Here is a 22,998-nt window from a genome sequence, read left to right as displayed (position 1 = left end):
TTTCTTGCAATGCCTCAACCACCATGAGCTAATCATTCACGAAACAATTTCTCCCACCTGTTTTCTAACATACAGATAAACTTACACTCAAAACGTGATAGACTTCTTTATGTGAAAATACTGTGCATGTGCATACATAGTTCACAGTATTATTACATTCTTTTACATGAGAAAACACGAACAAAAAATTATGTACAACTCTAAGACGTCTTCTTATTATTATTATGATTATACGAAATATTAATATTCATAAACTTGGCGTAGGATAAAATAAAATATAGTACTAGATGATGACGAGGATAAGGTGGTGGAAAATGAAGCACAAAGTACAAAATAAATTGGTTACACAAAATTTCCTAGAGAGGAAACGAATGTCAAACAATAGCATGTTAAATAATCACACATCGAAATAGCAGTAACTGAAATAATTAAAGCATTCAATCAATCAGAAGACAACGCATAAAAATACAGTTCCTCATTGCTAGTTTTCCAGATGATTTAAAGAAAAGCGATAGACGACGTATGTGATGACAGCGATGAGTGCAGCAGCTGTGGCGGCTCCCAGGGAAGAGGCTGACCGTGATGCCTTGCACAGGTCACGGACGGCGGGGTCACCAGCCCGGCACCGCTCCCACAGCATGAAGTCCTGCTCGGAGCTGAGGAAGGTGGCATGCAACACGTACATCAGTACAAAAACCACAATAGCTATAGCAAGGCACTTAAGGATGGACTGACAGGTCAACCCGATCCTCCTCCAGCTGCTGCGGAGCTGCGTGATGGGGTCAACCTGCATCCTGTCGTTGTGATGTGTGGTGGTCACCTTGCGCTCACACACCTGAAAAGATGTTAAAGAGGTTAACGTAGATGATAGGAGTATTGTATTAGAAATTGTATTCTATTAATTCTGAAACCTACTATGAATAGGAGGTAACAATCAACAGTTTGTTTAATGACATGTTAGCTACAATTTTATGGGATTTCCATGAATTTATCTTACCTGTGCAAAAAACTCGAGGATCGGCAGATCAAGGGAGGGAAGAACGTTTTTAAATCTCTCCTTTTCAGGGTCGGTGTCGTCACAGTAGTTGCTGCAGCAGAGTAGTCTGCCCTCGTGCAGCCCCAGGCCTTTCTTGAACTCCAGCTTTATCTTTTCAAATTGTTCTTCGTTCGTGTCGTCGATTTGGTCACAATTTGTCAGCACACCGTAGACAGGTATTTCTGAAGAAAAATTAATTGCTAAATAAATAAAATGAGTTTCTAAATCATTGACCTATACCTTCCCTTCGAATATTAAATTCTAATAACTTTGTGTATTCAGTGGAACATATTGTAAATCTCAGATTAATACATTGACCAGAACAGCTGTACAGCTTGAGTTCCGCAGCTGGTTTTTTTTTCTCTCCTCCCTATAGACTGGATACAGCTGTCTTGACACCTTGACCCAGGTCTGGAAGGTCTACAGAATCGCTAACAACAGACGCCAACGTCCTCCTAAGCAAACAGAATAGAACCAACTGATCTTTACACACTCACTAGAAATAATTGTACTTAAAATCTCAATACACTCTCATACTCACGACGCCGGAGGCCCTGGGAGTTAGGTGAGGGTCTGGCGGCGTCCATCACACATTTAATGAGGCGGGTGGGCAGCTGCTCGCTGTTCGCCGAGGCCACGAAGATGACTCGATCCACCTTCATGTCCTCATACAACGTGCCGTAGGTCTCCAGGAGTTCTTCCCAAGGCTTCTCGCAGTCTGCGAACACCTGGGAGGCGGCGGTCAGGTTCTTGATATGACAGACATAGTGAACCATGATATGTAAGAAGAAGATATGACAGGGACAGATATAACAGATCAAACAAGACATGGCATGAAAATCCTACTTGAAGCGAAATTTTGTGGCTGTTGACATGAATGCAGTGTAGTACAGTAGCAATGTCATCTATGCTTTGTTCGTATTTGTCTCGAAGCTCGCATGGTCATACTAAGGTTGATCTTACCTCCACGTGACCATAGAAAAGCAGCTGAAGAAATTTTTTCATTCGCTCGTCCACGGCGTCTTCCAGCATCCCGGGTATGTCTATCAGCGTCGGCAGCAGAACGTCCCTGTATAACGGTCGGTCGGTGTTGCTGCATTTTTGGTACCTGCGACGACCATCAGAGACTGTGTTTGCACAGGTAACACTTTGTTTGCAACATTATCTTGGCTGTACTCGCCCAGATTAAGGTATATAGTATTTTCAATGAGTTTTACCTAGTCAATATGATAAAAAAAAATTCCAGTGGTCTAAGGAGTGAGGGTGAGGACTACTCACTGGGAAATGTAGTCGGTGATCGGCCTGGCGCCGTCTTGGTAGCCAGTCATGGCGTGTTCAATCCAATATTCCTGGGACAGACTTGCAGCGAGACTGTTGATGAAGGAAGACTTGCCGCAACCTGTTAACAGAGTTTACCTCCCTTAAGGGCATTATAGCATCAGGATATTAATTTACACAATATTTGTTCAGTCTGTGCACATACTATTATTAAACGATGACAGCTGCAGGAACTTAGAATGTATGTGGTATCAAAAAATAAGCGAAGAGCAATAATAATAATAGAAAGGCGACAGCTGTTTTGTTCTATCATTAACAAAATCTTTCATATGGAGAGCATTCGTTATCTCCCCTTTAATAAGTTGTGAAGCAGGTATTTTAGCTCCAAAACCTGCGCGAGTATATGTATATATAATTATAATATGACTATAAGAGCACACTTCTACATCATTGTTTTATAATTATATTTTCAATAATTGCATCTGTATATATGGTTGAAGCATAATTCTATGTATGATTGTATGCATGCTTGATTGTATTTTCGTTTGTATTATTGTTTTTAATATGATTGTATGTAGGTGTGGATTTTCATGATCAACGTTTCATGAAAAGTCTAGAACCATTTTTAAGTTAGGACAGCTCCTAAAAATCAAAGTTACAGTGAAACCTCGGTTAGCGAACGCCTCGGATAGCGAATATTTCGGTTAACGAACAAAAATTTCGTTAAAAGTTTGTCTCGGATAGCGAACAAAATTTCGGATAACGAACAGCCACGTGAACCACACGTGACCGACCAGCATGTCATCATTCGCGCTCGAGACACAGTTACGATCGGTCGTTCCTTATCTGTGCGCATTCTTCTTATTTAGTGATTTTTGTGCTTTATTTTAATAATTTTAATAAGATAATCCTCAATCATGGCTCCAAAGAAGATTAAGAGCAATTAATAGTAGTGAGGTAATGACAAGGAAGCGGCCAACAAATGAATTGAAAAAGGAAATGATTTCAAAGTATGAAGGTGGCATGCGTCTGTCGGATATGTGATGTCGTATTACCGAAGAGTTTTACAAAAAAGACAGAAGCAACAGACACTGGACAAGATTTTTCCTTTAACCTCAAAGCTACAGAAACGGAAAGTCACCCCCGATTTTATAATGTCACGTGCTCATGGAGGGGGAATCGATCAGTAATTCCACCCCTCCCCTCACCTGCTTCCAACCACGCCGTTAAAACGGCAAGTTTTCTGATGTTTAAATGATTTCGTTAATGTTTTTATGTTTATTTAACTCCATTTATATTGCCTTATAACTGTTCTCACTAAAACAAATACCTATATAGCCTGTAACTTTCAAATATTAGCGAGTCAACAGGGGCTGGGAACCAATTAAATCTATTTCCCTTATTTCTTATGGAAAAAATTGTTTCGGATAACGAACATTTCGGATAACGAACAGCTTTCCAGAACGGATTAAGTTCGTTAACCGAGGTTCCACTGTACTTATCTTCACCTCAAGAATTTCCTAAAGAGAGAAAGGACAAGCACTCACCCTGTTTTCCCACGATGACTATATTCAGAGGCCGTTTTCCGGATCCGTCGCGGTCACACTTCTCACAGATGGTGTTGATGTAGTCTCGACACTCACTGACCAGCTGCTCGCGCGGCTTGGACACGCGCTGCTTCTTCTTCCGCTTCCTTATCTCGTCCATCTTTTTAACATTTTCTTTTTTCTTCTCTTCTTTGTCCTGCTGTTGTGTGGGCTCAGATGGCGGTAGTAGGGGATGCTCACGTAAGAGGACGTCAATTTCGTTATCATCGTCCATGATGAAAAATCGATGATCCTTGCAGAGAGCTATTTATAAATAGCCTTCAGCTTTACCTCGTTTAATCTCGTCCTGTGAACGACTGTTATTTATTTCTGAAAAAAATCCTACCACAAATTTAACTATTCAATGCCATACAAGTAATAAAAATAACTATTTAAATAGACCGTTAAATTGAGAATAAGGATTATGATAATAATGATAATAATTATGTCTTCTTGCTTATACATAAAACCCTAACCACGGCATTGTAAATACAATATTTCTGTCACTATCACAGCTGACAAGCAAAAACTATTTTTACTTGCAAAATAATAACTCCAGTCCCCTGAATATTTTTTAGACATTTCCAGACCTCATGACCCCGAGTCTTTGATGTCACACTGACATTCTAATTAATCAACAACAATCGCGATTTTTTTTTTCACTCGCGTTACAAGGGCAATAACAAGACAGACCGTCTCTACCTCCGCTATGAGAGAGCGATAAGGTTTATGTTTACATCGTACAAACACCACGTCAGTCATTTTATTTTATCTGACTGTTGAAGTCGCCCCACAACTGTAAAGCAGAATAGCAACTCAAACACTCACCTGTATACCATCAGCGAAGGTAAGTGGTTGGCATCGGTCGCTTCAGTCGAGAAATAAGCTTTAATATGCTCGTGAATTAACTGCGAAGAATCGTCTGGCACGAAGACTGCATCAGGTCAACACAACCATTGAATTCCTACGCCGCGCAGCGGCCTACTTCTTTAGGAAACGTTTCTATAAAATCTTAAACCAAAACAAAATTATGTTTCAAAACGTTTGTCTCACCTGAGGGCTGCTTGCAATATGTTGATCGCAGAAAGCTTGTAATTTTTGTTTGTCAGTCGCAACAGCGGTATTTGAGGATTATTTTTCTCTCTCGCAAGCCGAACGTGTGTGAAGCTAAAAATCGGGAATTCCTCGATGAATAGCAGATGTGCATACTAATGAGTGTCAAGTAGCTACAGAGGTCGGTCAGATTTGCAGTCAGGTGATCAAATTCGACAGCAGCAATTTTTTTTAAAGGTCAGGTCAAATGTCAGACAGGATTGCATAGACGGATATTGGTGTGTTCAACGACTGTGACAACCGCCCGGTAATGGTGACCCAGACAACACGAACACACAGCGAGCATCTGTTGCTATAGATAGCTCTTGATGTCAGTCCCTCCCTGCTGTCTAAGTTGTCTACTCCAGTCTACGTCGTGCACTGGGACCAGTTGAGCTATCGTTAAGTAAGTTACTGATTATTTTTTTCTCGTATTTGTGCTTGATTGAGCAGACCGTGAAAATACGGGTGTCTGTGTCTGTGTGACATGCATCTGCAATCTTTTGTGTGCGTGTTTCTAAATGTCGGTACATGAGTGATACGCGTGTTCAGTCTATTATGTGTTTGTTTCTGTGTCTCTGTGAGGCTGTTAACACGAACTATGATTACAGTGATCGTAAAAAGGCGCAGGCGTGCATGTGTGTATACATATATATCAAAGTCAAACAAAATCCTCTTCATCAACTATCCAACTGGTATCTGGTTTCCTTCACCACAATCGAGATTACATACTCTAAAACGAGGGTGGTTTTTTTTTTTTTTTTGCCCGTTATTTATACTCAGGATGGGCGTTATGCCAGATTCTTCAAGGTCAGTCCCTCCATTCTCTGCTCGCGTGGACGGACGGGGTCGGCGGGGGCAAAGTTTAAAGTTGGTGTCAGCTATATTAGTTTTGAGCTATCAGCAACTTTAGTGTTATTTGACTATCAACCATCTAAGACTTTAACTTCTCCTGCAATTAATGATTTAGATGACCATCATAAAAAGCTATCCACATGTGCGCTGACAAAAGATAACCGAAATCTCTCCTTTTTCCAAGAAAGCTGCATGACGCTAGTCCGGAATTTCCCTATTCTATATTTAGACTCTACCAGCTTACAGTCTTCTGGTGATGTGCGTGTCCCTAAATAGGTACCACACGATCGGAGAGCAATTTTACACGGAGTATTTAGCTGTCTATTATGCCGAAAAGGAAAAGTTTCGGTTTTCTTTTTATTCTTTTTATGCAGACAGGATCAGACCACTTTTGCAATCTTAATTAAAATAATTTATACTGAATGGTTGATGACCATTAAGGTATGTTTTTCTGTGCCTTAATGTTATTCTCTACGTCGCTGTACTTCATTATTGTGATTATTTGATTGGATGCTACCATCTTGTATTATTTTTAGTGTTTGATGTCAAGGGCAACGAGTTCTGTCTCTTGAAGCCTTTGCTCCATTTTCATGTCATGACTGAAGGAACTTGGCTTTATTCTTCGTCTTCTGTGGATTTTACCCGACACTTTAAGTGTTGTATTTTTCAATACGTGCTGTTAGCTGGAGGTTACTCTGTGTTTTCTAGTTATATCCATTGTTATTTTGCTTGTTTGTGTCTTTTAGGAATTTTTGTTATATTTGAGCGAATGAACACGTGTCCTGGAACTCTCGTGGGATAAAAGCGTCAGCTGAGAACTGGGCGGGTCTGTGGCTTCCACAAACCAGCAACACCTTGACCTTTGCCAGAACTGGCTCTGAATTTTGACCAAATCGCCGTATGGCAGAGCAAAAGTCCAGCCCGGCAATCGGCACACGCTACAATACCAGAAGCAATCTTCGAGGTTTTTGTCAATCAGCTTGTTTCTTTGTAAAGAGACTACCTACAAGCCCGCACTAATACAATAAACTACTCACTTTTCTTTATAAGTGCTTTATCAAAAGTCTACACACTTATGTACTGCTTTCTAAAACTGTATATTTTATTTATGTATTATCCATCATTAACTGTTTACATGGCGTCACATAGACTCTTGTAGCGAAATGCAAGGTAGTCCCAGTTAAATGTCGTTGGTTACATCTGAAATACTAATACAATTGTTTTTATTATTATACAAGATGAATATAAGATTTACAACCTTCGACAAATTAATGAAACATAAAGTCGTCTATTATAGTCATCCAGGCGTCGATTCTTCATTAATAATATTGTAAATGTGTCCACTCAGGACAAAAGAAGGAGCAAGAGCAAGACCTAAAGAATCCCAGCAAGCAAGAAGACAAAGACAAAGGCCGTCCACAAGATCCACAGTCAGACACCAGAAGGCAAGAAGACCTAGACAAAGGCCGTCCACAAGACCCACAGTCAAACTCCATCAGACAAGAAGACCTAGGCAAAGGCCGTCCAAAGGATCCACAGTCTATCACCAGCAAGCAAGAAGACCTGAACAAAGGCAGTCCACAAGATCCACAGTCCATCACCAGCAAGCAAGAAGACCTGAACAAAGACAGTCCACAAGACCCACAGTCCATCACCAGTAGACAAGAAGACCTAGACAAAGGCCGTCTAAAGGATCCACAGTCTATCACCAGCAGACAAGAAGACCTAGACAAAGGCAGTCAACAAGATCCACAGTCTATCGCCATCAGACAAGAAGACCTAGACAAAGGCAGTCCACAAGATTCACAGTCCACCAGCAACAGACAAGAAGACCTAGACAAAGGCAGTCCACAAGATCCACAGTCCACCAGCAACAGACAAGAAGACCTAGACAAAGGCCGTCCACAAGATCCACAGTCCATCACCAGTAGACAAGAAGACCTAGACAAAGGCCGTCTAAAGGATCCACAGTCTATCACCAGCAGACAAGAAGACCTAGACAAAGGCAGTCAACAAGATCCACAGTCTATCGCCATCAGACAAGAAGACCTAGACAAAGGCAGTCCACAAGATTCACAGTCCACCAGCAACAGACAAGAAGACCTAGACAAAGGCAGTCCACAAGATCCACAGTCCACCAGCAACAGACAAGAAGACCTAGACAAAGGCCGTCCACAAGATCCACAGTCCATCACCAGTAGACAAGAAGACCTAGACAAAGGCCGTCCACAAGACCCACACTGTAGTGTGTCACAGCAAGACAAGGACAATACACAAAGTGGTCAGTCAGTCCCAGAGGAACCTGACGACACAGCACCTCAGCAAGACACTGTCTCAGCATCAGAAGATACAAAGTGGGTCTGTAATTGTCTACTCATGTCGACTTTTGTTAGCGGCAGGTACGTCACGTGACCTCATTCCTTCCATTACTCCATCTCTCCCCTTACCAACTTTTTTCCTTCCTCCTTGTTTTAGTTTCAGTCATTTTTCAAGCATTGTAAAGCATGATGTCAGTCTATATTTCCGTTTTTATCTGTCTTTCTTTGTGATTGCCTCTCTCTCCCTAGTTCAAATCTCGTGTAGGGCACGCTATGTTTTTTCTGCATGCGGCATCTGTTTACATGACTGGTTGCTGGCTGTCATTCAGCCTTTTTATTTTTGTTTTTCCTATCTTTTTCTCCTTCTTTCTAGCGTTTTAGGAGGACTGCTGGTAATCGGCTTGGGTTTGATCAACCCTTGGCCCAAGACTCCAGACCCTGTGTACAATATTGTTCCATCCTGGGGTATGTGTCACATCAACCCTCAACATGTTTCGCCACCACTGGTGAGTTCTTACTTCCTTTTATTGTTCTTTTTTACTAAGTGATTATAGAAAAATTTGACGATTTCAGTTTTACTGAGATTGTTCTGTCCCTTTTTTTTTGTACTTTCCGAGTGTCAGAACATCCCACCTGTCTATTTTACTTCAAGTGTAACGAATGGTTTTTGGTGTCCAGTTTCCTTTCTTTGTTACAATCTTGGTCTGAAACTAATAGAAAGGAACCCCATGGTGGTACAGCTGTTACAAGCTTTCTACCCTGCTTGTAGTTTTTCCGTTCTGTGTGTAATGAAAGTGAAAGTAGTATTCGTGAAATATTTTCATAATCATCCCAGCTGAAACCTAACGGGGTGAATTCATGCTTACAGGTAGTTCCCTCATCCTACAATTTCTTTCGTTCCAAAATATTAACATATTACAAAGAAGGGAAAACTCGTTATGAGTTATGAATCGTAATATTAATGGCATTAATTTGTATACTGTAAATAGATATAGTTATAAAATGTAATCCAAGCATACGTACTTCATTATGCATTTCACTAACCCAATCTCTGGGATTATTTATCATTTAAATGAATTGTACGGAAACTCAGAGAAATCGTGATTGATTTTCAGATTGATTTCAACTCCTCCACTGAGAGCCGGATTCAGGAAGAAATGGACAAGAGAGAGACCATCTTAAAGGCACACATAGAGGCACAATTCCTGAAACTTATGGTGGATGTCAAAAAGGATATGAACATGTCTGCAGAAAAAGCTATTGAGAAAAGAATTTTGGAGCTGAATGCCTCTACAGAGAATCGAATCAAAGACATTTCAGAAACTCTTAGTGTCCGGCTTAACGAGTCGACTGAGAATCGGCTTCAGGATGTGTTTCAGGAGCAAAGTAAAATGTCTGACAAAGTGAAGACAGTGCAGGATGAGTTCCAACAACACAAGCAGGTGACTGAGCAAGCGGTCGCTGAGGGAGAACGACAGTTGAAAGAAGATATCAGGAATATAAGCAGTGATCTCAACAAAACCTTGGATCGCGTTTACAATGAAACTTCGAAGAAATTCGCAGAAGCTGAGGAAAAACGAGAGTTGGTGTACAGCGTCATAAAACATTTGAACTTCATGAGAGCTGGTAAGTCTTAAACAGATATATTGACCTTGTCAGATGGACAGACAGGATGAAAATGATACTTGCAATCACTCAGTCTAATAAATTAACAGGTACTCATGCAGACAAACAGGCAGGCAATTAAATTTATAAAGATATTATACAGATTGAGAACTAAGAAAACGCCATAAAGAACAACGTATGGTTGCTTATTGCCAAAAATTATATTAATTCCTTGATATTTATTCAATTACTGTATTCTAATACTTTTATTCAGAGAAAAGTTGAGGCTAATTATATGCAAACCATCCATCTACACACTCACTTATATTTCTCGTTTATTTCATTGCAGATAGCTGGGGCATGCTTGTGATCCTCATGGGGGCGATGGAAGTTATTCTGTATTTTTATATCTGCATCTTTCTTAATAATCGAAGGCCAAGATCCACGGATGCAAGACCTTCTGTTCCGGTATATATATATATCAGTGGGGGTTTTTTTCGGGAAATAAAAAAAAAAAAATATTATTCTGATGATAGATTGGGGAATTGTGTGTTGTAATACTGAACTGTCTTCTAGCAACAGGTTATCATCCACAGGTGGCGCCTCCTGCTCGAGTAGACACGGGAGACAACGACACTCTGTGCATCGTTTACTTCGTTGAGCGAGACCTCCGTCAGCTCAGGAGGTGGATGAACGAGATCATCGAAGAAACTCGAGCCATTCAGCGCATGCGCACCATGAATTATGTGATCGCATCACGTGATGACATCCGGGACATCCCCACGTGTCGATTGGCTCTGGTTTTTGTGAACCCGGATGAACGGCAGCTGATCTTGGAGGATGACTTTCACATGGGAAGCACTCGGCGGGACACAGTGCAGGCACTTCATCATAGGGGAGGTACAGTGTTGAAGTTTTATGACAAACAGAGGTTAGTGGTATCTTTTATAAAAGACAGGCAGGTGTCACTGTTGTCACCTCAATGATTTTAGAAGAAAGATCCATCTAGAATGTGTGAACGGCTGCCATTAAAACTGGTCACAAACTTCCCTGACAGTAAAATAAGTGTGTGCATAAGACAAGTAAAAATCTGTCTCATAGACTAAACATTTCAGAGACTACCTCTGATGCTTTCTAGCACTGCCACTACTCATTCTCTTTATCCTCAAGCTACATTACACCCTACCATTCAGGAGATAATTTTACAAAATAAAAACATAAAGCGAATCAATCAAGAAAAGGAAAAGGTTAAAGTGCTTTCTTTGCATAACGCAAATCAAGATAATCTCATATTCACTTTATCGTGGACAATAAAAACATTTTTGTTTTCAGCGGAGGTCATTCTGATCGTGTACGGTGACCCAACGTCCAGGATACGCGTCCTTCAAGATGGAAGCCTCTTCGACCCGTCTCTGACACAAGTGACGTCACATCCTGTGCTGAAGGACTTGAACTCCAGGAATAGGATACTAAGTGTGAAGGAGTCATTCAGTGCACATCAGAAGCGGCATCTGGTGGCTACTATTGACCAGATTTTTGCCTGAACTTATTAACGTGTAGGTAAAGCAGGTAGAGGACACAACAGAATATATCACAAGACAGGAAGTGATGTCAACAGTTATCACACTCAGCGAAAGAATAGGTTGTCAGAAACGATCTGTATAAAGCAGAGGAATGGAGAGAGTGTGTCTGTGTGTTAGCGCGTGCATGTGAGTGGTCATGCATGTGTATGCATTGTGTGTACAGTAAGCGGAAGTATGTTCAGATTGTACAACTCGACTTCATAGAGACAACTTGAGGTCTGTGCAGAATGTATCATCAATGACCTATGACCTACCCAAAAGTCTGTGAGAACTGGACCGTTTGTGTTCTTGAAGTTACCTAAAGTTATAAGGATTATACAACTGCCTTCTTGGAACTACTGCTAGTGTGTTCAGACTTTTATTTACTATGAAATTTGTGTAGCTTCCCATAATGATTTGTGAACAAAATATATAAAAAGAAGCCTTTTTGCTCCACTTTGTTTTTCTGGGTAATTTCTTCCTAGCTAAAAACCTACCGCATCTTCTGGACAACATTCTTGTTGATTTTGTTTGTGTAGTCTGGTTCGAAATAAATGTTTCATTTACCTGATATTTTTGTTGATATATATTTGTTATGCAGAAAAGAATTCCCCAAGAATTCGTTTGAGATTAAAAATTTGAAAGGTGTTATCAAAATTAGATGATGAATTGTGCATTCTAATAAGTCTGCAATAATTTTCCGCTTCGCCGGCTCAGGGAGTCGTATAGAAAGTGTAAATAAGCCTCCATATTTGGATTAAAACATAAAAAACATGCAGTCGTTAGAAACACAAAGACAATTATTGGAATTATCTCTCCAACTGTGAACAGGGCATGGAAACTAAAGCCAATCACACCATACGAGATTTCACCACACTGAGTGTGGGTTAGCCAACAACAAAGTAAACAAATAAATTTATGTGGTTGTGCATGTTTACTCTCTCTATATATATAAACACCTGTTCTTATGTAAATATAAATTTTAATTACATACCTTACCCACACCCTAACCCTAACACTAATCCCAACTCTAACCATATCTCTAACTTTAAAAAAAATGCCCATCCCTAATCCCAACAACTAGTGGGGAGAGACAAAGCGAAAAAAAAAGAAAGAGAACCAAACCCGGCACGTAGCTCACCACCTCGCTGTGTATGTAAACAACTACAATCAAAGGTTGGACAAGAAGTCTCATACAAATATTCAGATGTTTATACATCTTCATCTTTATTGTGCAAAGCTTTTAAGCACGTACAGCTGTAATCATTACTTCCTGTCTACAACGCATAAAAAATGACTTAAACATATTTTCACAACTTATTCAGTTATACAACACATTGATATATGTAGATACATGTATATATTGCACAGGATTGGGTACAGCAAAGTCACTGCTGATAGGTTCTATTTTAAATGTATTTTAGTTATTTCTTAGAATAATAATAATGGCTGATCATAGCTTTGCTCTTTTTGATTGTTTTCAAGAAGTGATAATCCCAAAATCTGGGCAAATATTTCTAATCTCAAAAAAGGCATCTTCACACATGAACAGGTCAAGTTTAATAACACAGACGTGAGTATTTTTTGCGATGACCTTAGTTAATGAGTTCGGACCAAATGATATTCGTTCACCTGTGATTTTGCTATTTTTATATCTGTTTGTATATGGTGATGTTTGTAAACGTGTAATTTGAGAACGGAAGGAAGGTACCCAGGTATGGGGTAATTATATGTTATCTTGCACTATGTTTTACCAAATGACACGGGAAGACAAAACTTGCATTCCTCAAGAGCTTTAACTATCTTAATCAAAGTGACAGCGCATTGCAATGACGAAGGTGACCAATGCAGTGACTATGGCGATACGGAAAGAAGAGGTTGACTGTAGCACCTTACTTAGGGTACGGATATTTTGGTCATCGTTATCACCTCGCTCCTGTAGCATGTCCTGCTCGGAGGTGAAGAATGCTGCGTGCACTATATACATCAGGATGAAAGCAAAGATAGCTAAAGCAAGGGAGAAAACTACTGGCTGCCAGGTGGACCCCAACTTCCGCCAGACACCACGAAACTGCGTAGGCAAGTCCACCATCTTGTCATCGTCGTGTACGGTGTGTACCTTGCGTTCACACACCTGAAACCCACAGGTGAGATGGTTACCGTTTCTGTGCGATCAAAGCACAGTTTATAATATTAGTCATTTAATACGAAGGATACAGTCGGTGTTCCAAAAACTTTTATGTTTAACGATGTTATTTTAATCATTGAAAATCATGTAGTTCCCTACCTTAGTGAATTTAGACTCTAATAACCTTCTGGATTCTTCTGTGCTCTTCATCAGAAAATATTCTACAAAATTAACAAATATTTAGAAAGTCAAAACATTTTATTTATTCCTAAATCTTACAAGAAGTTTTTCTTATTTTAGCTCGCCTGCACAAAAAACTCGAGGATCGGCAGGTCAAGTGAGGGAAGAATGTTTCTAAATCTCTCTTTGTGGGGGTCAGTGAGGTCACAGTAGTTGCTACAACACAGGAGTCGACCCTCGTGCAGCCCCAGGGCTTTCATGAACTCCTCCCTGTTTGTCTCAAACTGTTCTCTGTTCGTATAGTTGACTTTGTCAAGAGACGTAAGCACTCCGTAGACAGGAATTTCTGCAAAATAAATAAAATAAGAAAATTTGTAAACACACTTTTATTTGAAATGTACTAAAAAGGGTAGAATAACTTTTTTCCTCTAGCTCTCGGGATTTTCTTGAATACATGAAACTTAAAATTTTAAAGTGAAGGGCACTCTTGGTAACTTTTACATGATAGTAATGTTTTATTTCAATGTTTTGACAAGAAAGTAGTAATTATTTTATTTCAAACGCTTCAGTTTTTTAAGTATTGTTTTCGATTTATTTCGTTTTAAATGTGAATTTATTTCCTTCTTTAATTCAATATCAACTATATACAACTTACAAATTTTAAATTTTAATAGTAACTTGGACAAAACACATTTTTTTATATCTTTTCCTTCTTTTGTATTTGATTCTTTGTGCTGTCTGCTTAGGTAACTGCTGCTTTGGGACTAGCAAGTTATAGTTATCTCTCTTAATTCGGCCTATAAAATTTCATACAAAATGAATAATATATGTTTTACTTTAAATGGACTGTTGGAAATGATTGCATGGTCACCTGAAATGAGTAATTGGTAAAAATTTCATACCACTATCAAGATCGGAAATGGGTGAAATATCGATTACAAAATTTCAACTAGAGAGACAGACAAACAGAGTTAAATGTGTTTCGTGTTTGACTAGGAAAGGCAGAAACGTTGTAACAACATCTACCTTTAGCCTCTTACCCTGATGACCCTACAAGAATAAGGTAGGTACAGAGCTAGGTACTGAGGGCATCCTCTTAAAAGAAGTTTCCTGTGTATAGTAATAGCTACAGACTTCGGAAGGCGGAATTTTGTCTCGAGAAACTCTCGTGCTTACGGCGTTTGAGACCCCGAAAGTGGGGTGGAGGTCTGGCGGCGTCCATGACACACTTCATCAGACTGTGAGGGAGTCTCTCATTGGCTGCTGAGGCCACAAAGATGACCCGGTCTACCTTCATGTCGCTGTATACCATGAAGTACTTCTCCAGGAGGTCGTTCCAGCGTCTGTCGCAGTCTGCGTACACCTGGGTGGCGGCGGCTGAATTCTGAAAGTAGAAATTCCGTGTTGCAAATGATTTTAGCATTCTTGAACAACTCAAACTTTTGATTACGACATGGATGTAGATATGATGTTTTTAAATGTAATTGGAATTTAAATTGGATGATTTCAAGAATGCAAATACAGTACAACAAAACAAAGTCATGTAATAAAGGTTACTGTAACCAGGGCCGTGCTTAGGGGCAGGCGGACGAGGCAACTGCCTAGGGCCCCGCGCTTCAAGGGGCCCCGCGCTTTTGATTGATATGGTAACTAGGCATATGGAAGTGTAGTCAGTCGTATCACATTCTCGCTGGACGCGCTTGGAGACAGAAGGCTGCTGGCCACCGAGGATTTATCGCGCATGAACGTTCGTGCATTGAGCTATTGCTGGATTTATGTGAGGGCCCCGCACATGCCTTTTGCCTCGGGCCCCGCGGGGGCTAAGAACGGGCCTGACTGTAACACATGGATTGCAAGTGATATTATTATCAACATTTTTCAATATGGTTGATAAAAGAAGTCTGGGATGTGTGTAAATGTATCCGAATTTCCTTAAAAACTTTAGTAAGACGATGAATGCTTTCCTAAATCTCTGCCTCTCTTCTGCGTGGAAACTAATGGCTGGACATGTGGTACAAAGTAAAACACACTTACACCTGTATAAGCACGCTCATTTACATTTAACGTTTCTGGACGTGCAGGTGGACTGTGGACATGTTCTTGGTTAATTTTTTTGTACATCTGTTTTGATATAGAAACTTAAACATCTATAATAACCCCTAGAAATACATAGATTGCTTTTATGTTGTTTCAATTGGTTGATCGTGAAGAAGCTGACCTACCTTTACATGGCCATAAAAAAGAAGTTGAAGAAATTTCTTTCTCCTGTGATCCACATCATTATCTATCGGCCCGGGTATGTCAATGAGGGTAGGCAACAGAACTGTCTTGTACATCTGGCGGTCGCCGTTGCAGCATTCTGGGTACCTGCAATGGCCATTGTAGAGCATGTGAGTGCAGGTAACACTGTTTAACATTAGCTTAGCAAACAAAGGCCATTGCAAAGTCAACCTGCAGATATTTGTCTCCAAAGGTCTGTTCGCTGGTAACAAAGATTAAATACAGTACAGCTGAGATTATCTTGTCAACACGGTTTCTATCTTTGTATGCCTTTAAAACTTCAAAAGAAAAAACTAATTAGCTATGAGCGCAAAATGACAAAGACAACTCTGGCGATGTAACAATGAATGGCTGTATGTGCATACCTGGATGTACTGATATTAAGAGGGTTTTTTTCTTGAGCTTAATCAAAACATTTGGTGGAAAGATAGATGTTTACTGTTAATAATTGAGAAACATTATGTGTGTGTGGTCATATGTTAGTTACATGAATGGACTACTCACTGGGAAATATAATTAGTGACTGGATTGACGCCATCACGGTAGCCAGTCATGGCATACTCGATCCAAGTGTCCTGGGACAGACTTGCAGCCAGACTGTTGATAAAGGACGACTTTCCACAACCTGTTGACACATACATTCTGTATTGAATATTTACAAATACTATACATAAGCGATCTTTTAATGATGACCTGGATGGTACTCTAGGAAATTACTGAAACCCCCAGTGAGTAGGTATGATACTGGAAAGCTATGGCTCAGTATAACAGGACAGAGTCTTGTTCGAGAAGAATGCTCATTCCTACAGTTGGTTCAAAAAGTTTTTCACATTTGTGTATATATACAATATTACAAAATTCTGTATAATACACATTTTTGTTACGGGTGTTTGATTGTATGCTATCTTGGTTCTACTACAGATGTATTATGAATGCGTGATACCATGTGTACTATGGGTATCTATACTTATTGTGTATATATATATTATGACCAGATAAAACGTACCGCAAGACAAAATGAGAATTATCCTCTGAATCAACTCTTTAGAGGCGCCTAATGGAAAAGAGAAGACAAGCACTCACCCTGTGCCCCCACGATGGCTATATTTAAGGGTCTTCTGCCAAGTCCTTTGCGGCCACATTTTTCACAGATCATGTTGATGTAGTCTCGGCACTTGCTAACCAGCTGCTCTCGATGCATGACCACCTTCTCGTCCATGTTTGATACTCTGGCTTTCCTTTGTCCTCCTGTTCCTGCTGTTGCTGCGCTAGTGTTGGTTTCGATTGTGCTGCTGCTTGCTACTTGTGGTTCATTCAGTTCGTTCAAAGCGAGACTGGTCTATCGACACTGTGGCAAACAAAAGAAAAACTGGGTGACTAATGTGACGGAGTGGATATGCTGTCCACTGGAGGACCTGTTCATGTTGTCGCAAGACCCGCCAGCCTGGCTCACCTCGGGTACGCTCCATCATGTCTTCCTGCGACTGGTACCTCCGGTAAAAGTTACGGGGCGAAACGAAACGAATAAACATTCTATTTTGTTTAAATATATCCTTATTTCAAAACGTCTTCCAAAGTCAACTGATGTATACAATTTTGATAGTGTGTGGCTGATAAAAAGCATTATCAATACGAGATATCAGTCATGTCATCTGTTCCTTTACTGATACCTGTCGTTGCACACGAATGGACGTGACAGGTGAAAATACCCGACACACGCCTGTTTCTGGCGATTGTCACCAGGACAACCAGTCCAGTCGTTAACCTTCGTAAGCCAGTTCTTCCTCTGACCACTACCCTCTTGAAGGATAGTCTTCTACAATGAGTCGCGCAGAGTCACATGACCAAACTAGACCAGCTTACGTCACTCGACTGTTGAAAGTAGAGGTTCCTGGTGTCTACGAGTGTAGCAACCATGCTTCCTACAAAGTCATTAATTTTATGTTCTCTGTGTTATGAGATCCAGAGCACACTCCTCAGTCACTTATTCTCAAATGCCTCAGCTCTCCTCTCCCGATTTACTCACACCTTTCACACCTTGAGGTCAGTACTACACGGAACTTGTACAGATTGTACATTTTAATCATGAAAATGTTGTCTTCTGCGATGCGAACTAGTTTCGTCTAGTCGTGACATTGAAATGAGCAATGTTTATGTTTACATAAACAATTACTGTATAAACTTTTATGAAACCAAATAAAACCTGCTCACCTGTGTTCCATCAGCAAAGATAAGTAGTCGTCAACAGAAGTGTTTGTCAAAAAAAGCAGCTGCCATGTTTATAAATGTAACCACTGTATATATACTACCCGACCACAGTCAATGTAATCGAGAAACACTTTCAGTGAAAATCTTTGAACCAAAAGTTAACTTAGTCTTCAGTGTCTGTCTCACCTGAGCTGCAATATTTTACCTTGTTTGCAAGACAACATAAATAATGTCGGTGTTGTTGTAAAGGGCAGGCCCAGATGTCGCCTGTCAGTCCACAGTTTACACAAGTTTATCGGAGAAGGTTGACAGGTTATTGTGACCCAGACAAAACGAAACAGAAAGTAGAACTGGCAAGTAAATAGCTTGACACCAGTCCCTACCCGGGGTAGTGGAATTCCCCTAGTTGACGTGTGTAAGGTGCGGACTATTTTGTCTTTCTCTCTGGTTTCACTTTTGTTTATAGTTTTGGATCCTTTAAAAGTTAAAAAAAAACGGTGCAGCTCTGGTGTCTTTGTACGCGAGTGTGATACGCGTATGTGTACTTTATGTTTGTGAGTGCGCATGCGCGTGTGAGCGTGTTTGTCTAAGATAGATATTATGAATACAAGTTATAGTAAATAGGTACTAGCGCGTGTATCTGTATGTGTATGCGCGATCATGCGTGTGTTTGTGTGTGTGTGTGTGTGTGATGGTATATGCAGCTCTGACCAAATATAAATGTAACCGACGTCCAGACAAGCTCTTAAATATATTTTTATTTTGCTTTTCACGAATTTTTGCCTATTCCTCTATATGTCTGCATATCTTCCCGTACTGCCTTGCTAAAGGCTTTACCTCTTTGTTTTCTATATTTTCTAAAGGTTACTATCTCACTTTGATTTCCTCCTGCCACCGATCTATAAATAGGTTTCTCTGTCTCTCCCTTTTCAATCATGTGTACAGATAAAGACAAAATTCAAACTCCTTCTTGTCAACAGCAACAACAACACTGCATGACAGTCATTCCAGGTTTTCCCTATTCTATATAATACACCACCACTGACCTAGTCATGAGGTGTAGTGGGAGGGTTAGTGTACTGACACGTAGTCCGACACCCAGTCTCTTACAGCCCTCCGCCATCTTGCTCACCCGCACAACCGTCCTCGTGTCGTTAGATGGCGAAATGTTGATGTTTATGTTTACTTCCTACCAGGGTCATATCAACTGAATTATTACACTATTGTGAAGCCAAGCAGCAACTATCACTTACCTGTTTGCCATCAGCGGCCTCTAGCGACAGCTTGTGGAGACGGAGCAGCTGTGGGCGTCATTCACACGACCCCGGCTGACCTCATTGATTGACAAATGCTTTCGGAGAAAATCTTGAAACCGAAAGTAAAGTTTTGTGTTTGCTTCATCTGCACATTGTCTCTATAATGTCTGACCTTGCTGGTCACATGCACTAGAAAGTTCATATGATAATTGTAACACCCAGGTCAAGAGTCACGCATCAACGCACGAGACAGACGAGTTCATCCGAAGATTAAAAAAAAAGACCGACCGGTGATTGCGATTCAGACCGAAGGAAAGAGAAAGTACAAGGACAGCAGTAAATAACTGGTGCCTGTGTCCATGGTGTACTTGCAGTCTGCTGTTGAGTCGTCGTCGTCCACTGGAATCAGTTGAATGAGGTACAGTTGTTTTAATTTTTATTCTTGGGGTCTTTTCTGGTGTTTGTGGGCGTATCAGGGGTTAAAGTTGTACGCGTGAGGTTTTTGTGTGCGTCCGTGTGTTTGTGAGAGAGACAGCGAAGAAGAGAGAATGAGAGAGAGAAAGAGAGTGTGTGTGTTCATGTATGTGTGTTCATGTGTGTGTATATATGTACAATATTAGTAATTAATGTGACATTAAACTGTGTGTATTTATGTGCATGAGCGTATTTGCATGCACGTGTTTGCGTGTTTGTGTGTTTGTGTTTACTGTTACACGTAACTCTGGCCAAATACAGGCAAATCCTTTTATATCTAGACAACGGAGAAAGCTTTTTTTTAAAAAGTGTCTTTTTTTATTCAACTTTCTCACAGCATACATTTAACTTTCTGTATGTCTGTCTGACTTTCTTTCTGACATTCTTGAACTCGCTGACTGTTCACATGTCAATGTTTCTGTACATTTTATTGAACGCTTGTCAGCCTGTAACTTACCGGCTGACTGTCAGCCAGCTTAAACTTTAACTATCAGTCACTATTGCTTAATTCAAGTTTTCTGCTACTGTCAAATAAATCGTCTGTCACGAACATTATCGATCATGTAACCCTTATCTCGAATGTTCTACAGCGGGCCTTGAATCAGGGGTCATCGGGTTACCAGGTTGAGGACACATAACTTCCGCTGATAGCGCCACCGTCCAACACTCAGTTTAATGGTATGAGTTTTTTTGTTTTTTTTTTCTGTTGTTTGAATCTCACCACAGCATCGGTCGGCGACTTTGTTTTTCTAAATCAGTGCTGCTTCTTTGACATGATTTATTACTTTTTTCTTATAGATTGTTTCATGCCTTAAATATGCTTATGGTGCAGGACTAGAGGGAGTTCAAACACGTGATTCTAGTGACACCGAGACCCCACAACACCAAAGAATCTCAATACAACCAGCTGTCTGACTGTCAAAGAGACAGAGAATCCGTCATAATCTGAGAGGAATTACACGGGACAGTACACAGGACAAGATAAGGACACGATACTGAGAAACCTGGACGAGGGCTGTACACAAACAGCAGAAAGTAATTCAACTCCCTCCAAGCAAATTGACAACACAACATTCAGACAAGAACCGGGCTCAACATCTGGACAGAGGAACAAAACAAGGACACTAATTGCCAAAATGTCAATAAGTGTCGGCAGAAGGTGAGTATCTTCCTCCCTTCTCTCTTTCTTTATCTACTCCGTCCATTTTCTTTCATTTATTCTTCCCTAACCTTTTTTCCCTCTCAATTGTATCACACACACACTTGAACTAATATGATAATGATATATAGAATGCCTCTAGTGTTTGTCTGTATTCTGACTAGCCCACCTTCCTGGATGTTTATATTCTTTCTTTATTCGTTCTAGCATTTTGGGATTGTTGGTGATCAGCTTAAGCTTCATCAGTCCATGGGGCAAGTTTCCGGACCCTGTCTGCTGCTCTGGTCATGACTGGGACATGTGTCCCGCCATCCCTCCATGTGTGAGAGACTTGTCTTACTTAATCTTTATGTTTACTGTGAAGTTCAAAACACATCTTTACACTCAGATAATTGTGATTTTCTGAAATGTTTACCTTCAACAAATATTTTAACTAACACACGCAGACAACACACATTGCCACTATCTCTATATATATAAATAAAATTATACATTTCATGTAATTCAGGCCAGAACCATTCAGATATACCTTATGGAGAAACATAAAATGATTGATTTTCAGAATGATTTCAACTCGTCCACTAAGGCCCTGATTCAGGAAGAGATTTCGACAAGAGAATGAATAGCCTTAAGGTCGGTCTGAAGGCAAGAATTCACACTTTGGAGAATTTCACGAAGGTTGTAAACATTTCTGTCATTGACAGTAAAATGAGAGAGCTACAGAAGGATACAATGCTTCTACAGAGAGCCGCATCAAGGATATAGTGGAAAGTTTAAAAGTTAGTCTGAACAAGTCAACAGAAAGTAGAATACAGGATGTTATTTCGGTGAGCAAAATAAAATACTTTGAAACATAAAGAAAGTGGAGGAAGATTTTCAACAATTCAGAGAAGTCACAAACACCGAGACAGCCAAGAGTGAAGGACGGTACACAAGAATTGCAAGATAAACTGAGAGAGCTAAAACAAGATGTGAATAAATTCACAGAGAACCGTGTCAATGATGCTGTGGAGGGTCTAAATTCCAAACTCCAGCAAACAGAAAATCGACTCCAGGAGCTTTTTCAGGACCATACTAAGACGATTGAAAATTTAAAGAAAATTGAGGATGAGTTTGAAAAATACAAACAGGTCACCGACAACACGATAGCCCGGATTGAACAAAGATGTGAAGAGACTGAGAATAAAATGAAGAAACTGAAGAAGGATGTGATGCATCTCTAGAGAAAGGTATTAGTGATGTTTTGGAAACTCTAAATGCCAGACTAAACCAAGCAGAAAAAAGATTTCAGGAGGGTCTTCAGGAACAAAACAAATCAATTGTAAAAATGATGAAGAAAGTGGAGGAGGATCTTCAACGACACAAACAAGCCAATGACATCACGATAGCACAGAAAGAACGACGATGCAAAGCGAGGCTCAGAAACACTCGTCAAGTTTTCAACAAAACTTTGGACAACTTTTACAACGAAACTCTCGATAAATTTGCTCTCGTGGAGGCGAAACAGGAGTTAGTATACCGCGTGATAGAACACATGAACCTAATGAGAGCAAGTAAGTCCAGCTGATTTATTGGTAGACAGATGGAAGACAAATACATGACAAACATTCATTAACACAAATGCATAAATTTAAAAGTATGCACAGGCAGGCAAAAAGACAGTTTCATCAATGTAGATCAACAAGTACAGAGATAGAAAACTACATAAAAATAAATATAACGTTTCAAATGTTTTATAAAAAAAATTAATTTAATCTTTGACAATTTATTTCCTTATTCATCCTTTATTTATTCAGTAAATACAATAAATATAGCATATAATTATTTTACTAAGTAAAAATGAATTATGTCTTTGACTATTTAATTCATCATTGATCAATTTATTTATTCAATAAATAAAATAAATATGCATATTTAATTAGAAGAAAAGGAATTTAATCTTTCACGGTTTTTTTCTTTTTTTTTCAATTAATTATGTGTT

General features: G+C 39.9%; 4 protein-coding genes and 2 long non-coding RNA genes across 7 annotated transcripts; 4 read left to right on the top strand and 2 right to left on the bottom strand.

Moving 5' to 3' along the window:
* Positions 1–90: 90 nt before the first annotated feature.
* LOC112554886 lies at positions 91–4,914 on the bottom strand. Of its 2 annotated transcripts, none has more exons than XM_025222958.1 (7): positions 4,729–4,914; positions 3,862–4,207; positions 2,315–2,435; positions 2,000–2,144; positions 1,578–1,785; positions 998–1,218; positions 91–835 (listed from the first exon to the last, which is right to left on the bottom strand). In XM_025222958.1, the coding sequence occupies exons 2-7, from the start codon at positions 4,133–4,135 to the stop codon at positions 482–484; spliced, it is 1,323 nt and encodes a 440-aa protein (XP_025078743.1). In that variant the 5' UTR covers positions 4,136–4,207; positions 4,729–4,914; the 3' UTR covers positions 91–481. The 2 variants fall into 2 exon arrangements, with proteins under 2 accessions (XP_025078743.1, XP_025078742.1); XM_025222957.1 differs by having other exon boundaries at positions 3,862–4,230; positions 4,729–4,909.
* A 2,096-nt stretch (positions 4,915–7,010) lies between these two features.
* On the top strand, positions 7,011–9,285 carry LOC112554845 (opioid growth factor receptor-like). The gene is made up of 4 exons (XM_025222899.1): positions 7,011–7,017; positions 7,196–8,201; positions 8,539–8,630; positions 9,281–9,285. Exons 1-4 carry the CDS (start codon positions 7,011–7,013, stop codon positions 9,283–9,285), a joined length of 1,110 nt encoding a protein of 369 aa, XP_025078684.1.
* A 79-nt stretch (positions 9,286–9,364) lies between these two features.
* Positions 9,365–11,903, top strand: LOC112554891. The gene is made up of 4 exons (XM_025222968.1): positions 9,365–9,791; positions 10,120–10,238; positions 10,367–10,670; positions 11,103–11,903. Exons 1-4 carry the CDS (start codon positions 9,380–9,382, stop codon positions 11,312–11,314), a joined length of 1,047 nt encoding a protein of 348 aa, XP_025078753.1. The 5' UTR covers positions 9,365–9,379; the 3' UTR covers positions 11,315–11,903.
* Positions 11,904–13,136: 1,233 nt separating this feature from the next.
* Positions 13,137–17,206, bottom strand: LOC112554844. Its single transcript, XM_025222898.1, has 6 exons — positions 17,004–17,206; positions 16,425–16,545; positions 15,863–16,007; positions 14,817–15,024; positions 13,766–13,986; positions 13,137–13,466 (listed from the first exon to the last, which is right to left on the bottom strand). The coding sequence occupies exons 1-6, from the start codon at positions 17,137–17,139 to the stop codon at positions 13,137–13,139; spliced, it is 1,161 nt and encodes a 386-aa protein (XP_025078683.1). The 5' UTR covers positions 17,140–17,206.
* Positions 17,207–18,449: 1,243 nt separating this feature from the next.
* On the top strand, positions 18,450–19,665 carry LOC112554914. Its single transcript, XR_003097345.1, has 2 exons — positions 18,450–18,548; positions 19,325–19,665. It is a non-coding gene; the product is annotated as an uncharacterized LOC112554914 (long non-coding RNA).
* Positions 19,666–19,725: 60 nt separating this feature from the next.
* On the top strand, positions 19,726–22,880 carry LOC112554908. Its single transcript, XR_003097339.1, has 4 exons — positions 19,726–19,802; positions 20,449–21,017; positions 21,225–21,339; positions 21,580–22,880. It is a non-coding gene; the product is annotated as an uncharacterized LOC112554908 (long non-coding RNA).
* The last annotated feature ends 118 nt before the right edge of the window (positions 22,881–22,998 follow it).

Source organism: Pomacea canaliculata, linkage group LG14 (assembly GCF_003073045.1).
Source record: "Pomacea canaliculata isolate SZHN2017 linkage group LG14, ASM307304v1, whole genome shotgun sequence".
NCBI lineage: Eukaryota > Metazoa > Mollusca > Gastropoda > Architaenioglossa > Ampullariidae > Pomacea > Pomacea canaliculata.
Note: the sequence above shows the minus strand (reverse complement) of the source record. Positions and strands in the feature narration are given on the sequence as shown.

Excerpts from the sequence above, each read along its gene's own strand:
- LOC112554886 (XM_025222958.1), bottom strand. The coding sequence starts at position 4,135 with ATGGACGATGATAACGAAATTGACGTCCTCTTACGTGAGCATCCCCTA. Across the intron at positions 2,145-2,314 it reads ATCACCGACTACATTTCCCA|GTACCAAAAATGCAGCAACA; the intron begins GTGAGTAGTCCT and ends TGGTCGTCGCAG. Across the intron at positions 1,219-1,577 it reads CTCCCAGGGCCTCCGGCGTC|AAATACCTGTCTACGGTGTG; the intron begins GTGAGTATGAGA and ends ATTTTTCTTCAG.
- LOC112554845 (XM_025222899.1), top strand. Across the intron at positions 8,202-8,538 it reads TCAGCATCAGAAGATACAAA|CGTTTTAGGAGGACTGCTGG; the intron begins GTGGGTCTGTAA and ends CCTTCTTTCTAG.
- LOC112554891 (XM_025222968.1), top strand. The coding sequence starts at position 9,380 with ATGGTGGATGTCAAAAAGGATATGAACATGTCTGCAGAAAAAGCTATT. Across the intron at positions 9,792-10,119 it reads TTTGAACTTCATGAGAGCTG|ATAGCTGGGGCATGCTTGTG; the intron begins GTAAGTCTTAAA and ends ATTTCATTGCAG. Across the intron at positions 10,671-11,102 it reads GGCACTTCATCATAGGGGAG|CGGAGGTCATTCTGATCGTG; the intron begins GTACAGTGTTGA and ends TTTTGTTTTCAG.
- LOC112554844 (XM_025222898.1), bottom strand. The coding sequence starts at position 17,139 with ATGGACGAGAAGGTGGTCATGCATCGAGAGCAGCTGGTTAGCAAGTGC. Across the intron at positions 16,546-17,003 it reads AGCCATCGTGGGGGCACAGG|GTTGTGGAAAGTCGTCCTTT; the intron begins GTGAGTGCTTGT and ends ATGTGTCAACAG. Across the intron at positions 13,987-14,816 it reads CTTTCGGGGTCTCAAACGCC|AAATTCCTGTCTACGGAGTG; the intron begins GTAAGCACGAGA and ends TTTATTTTGCAG.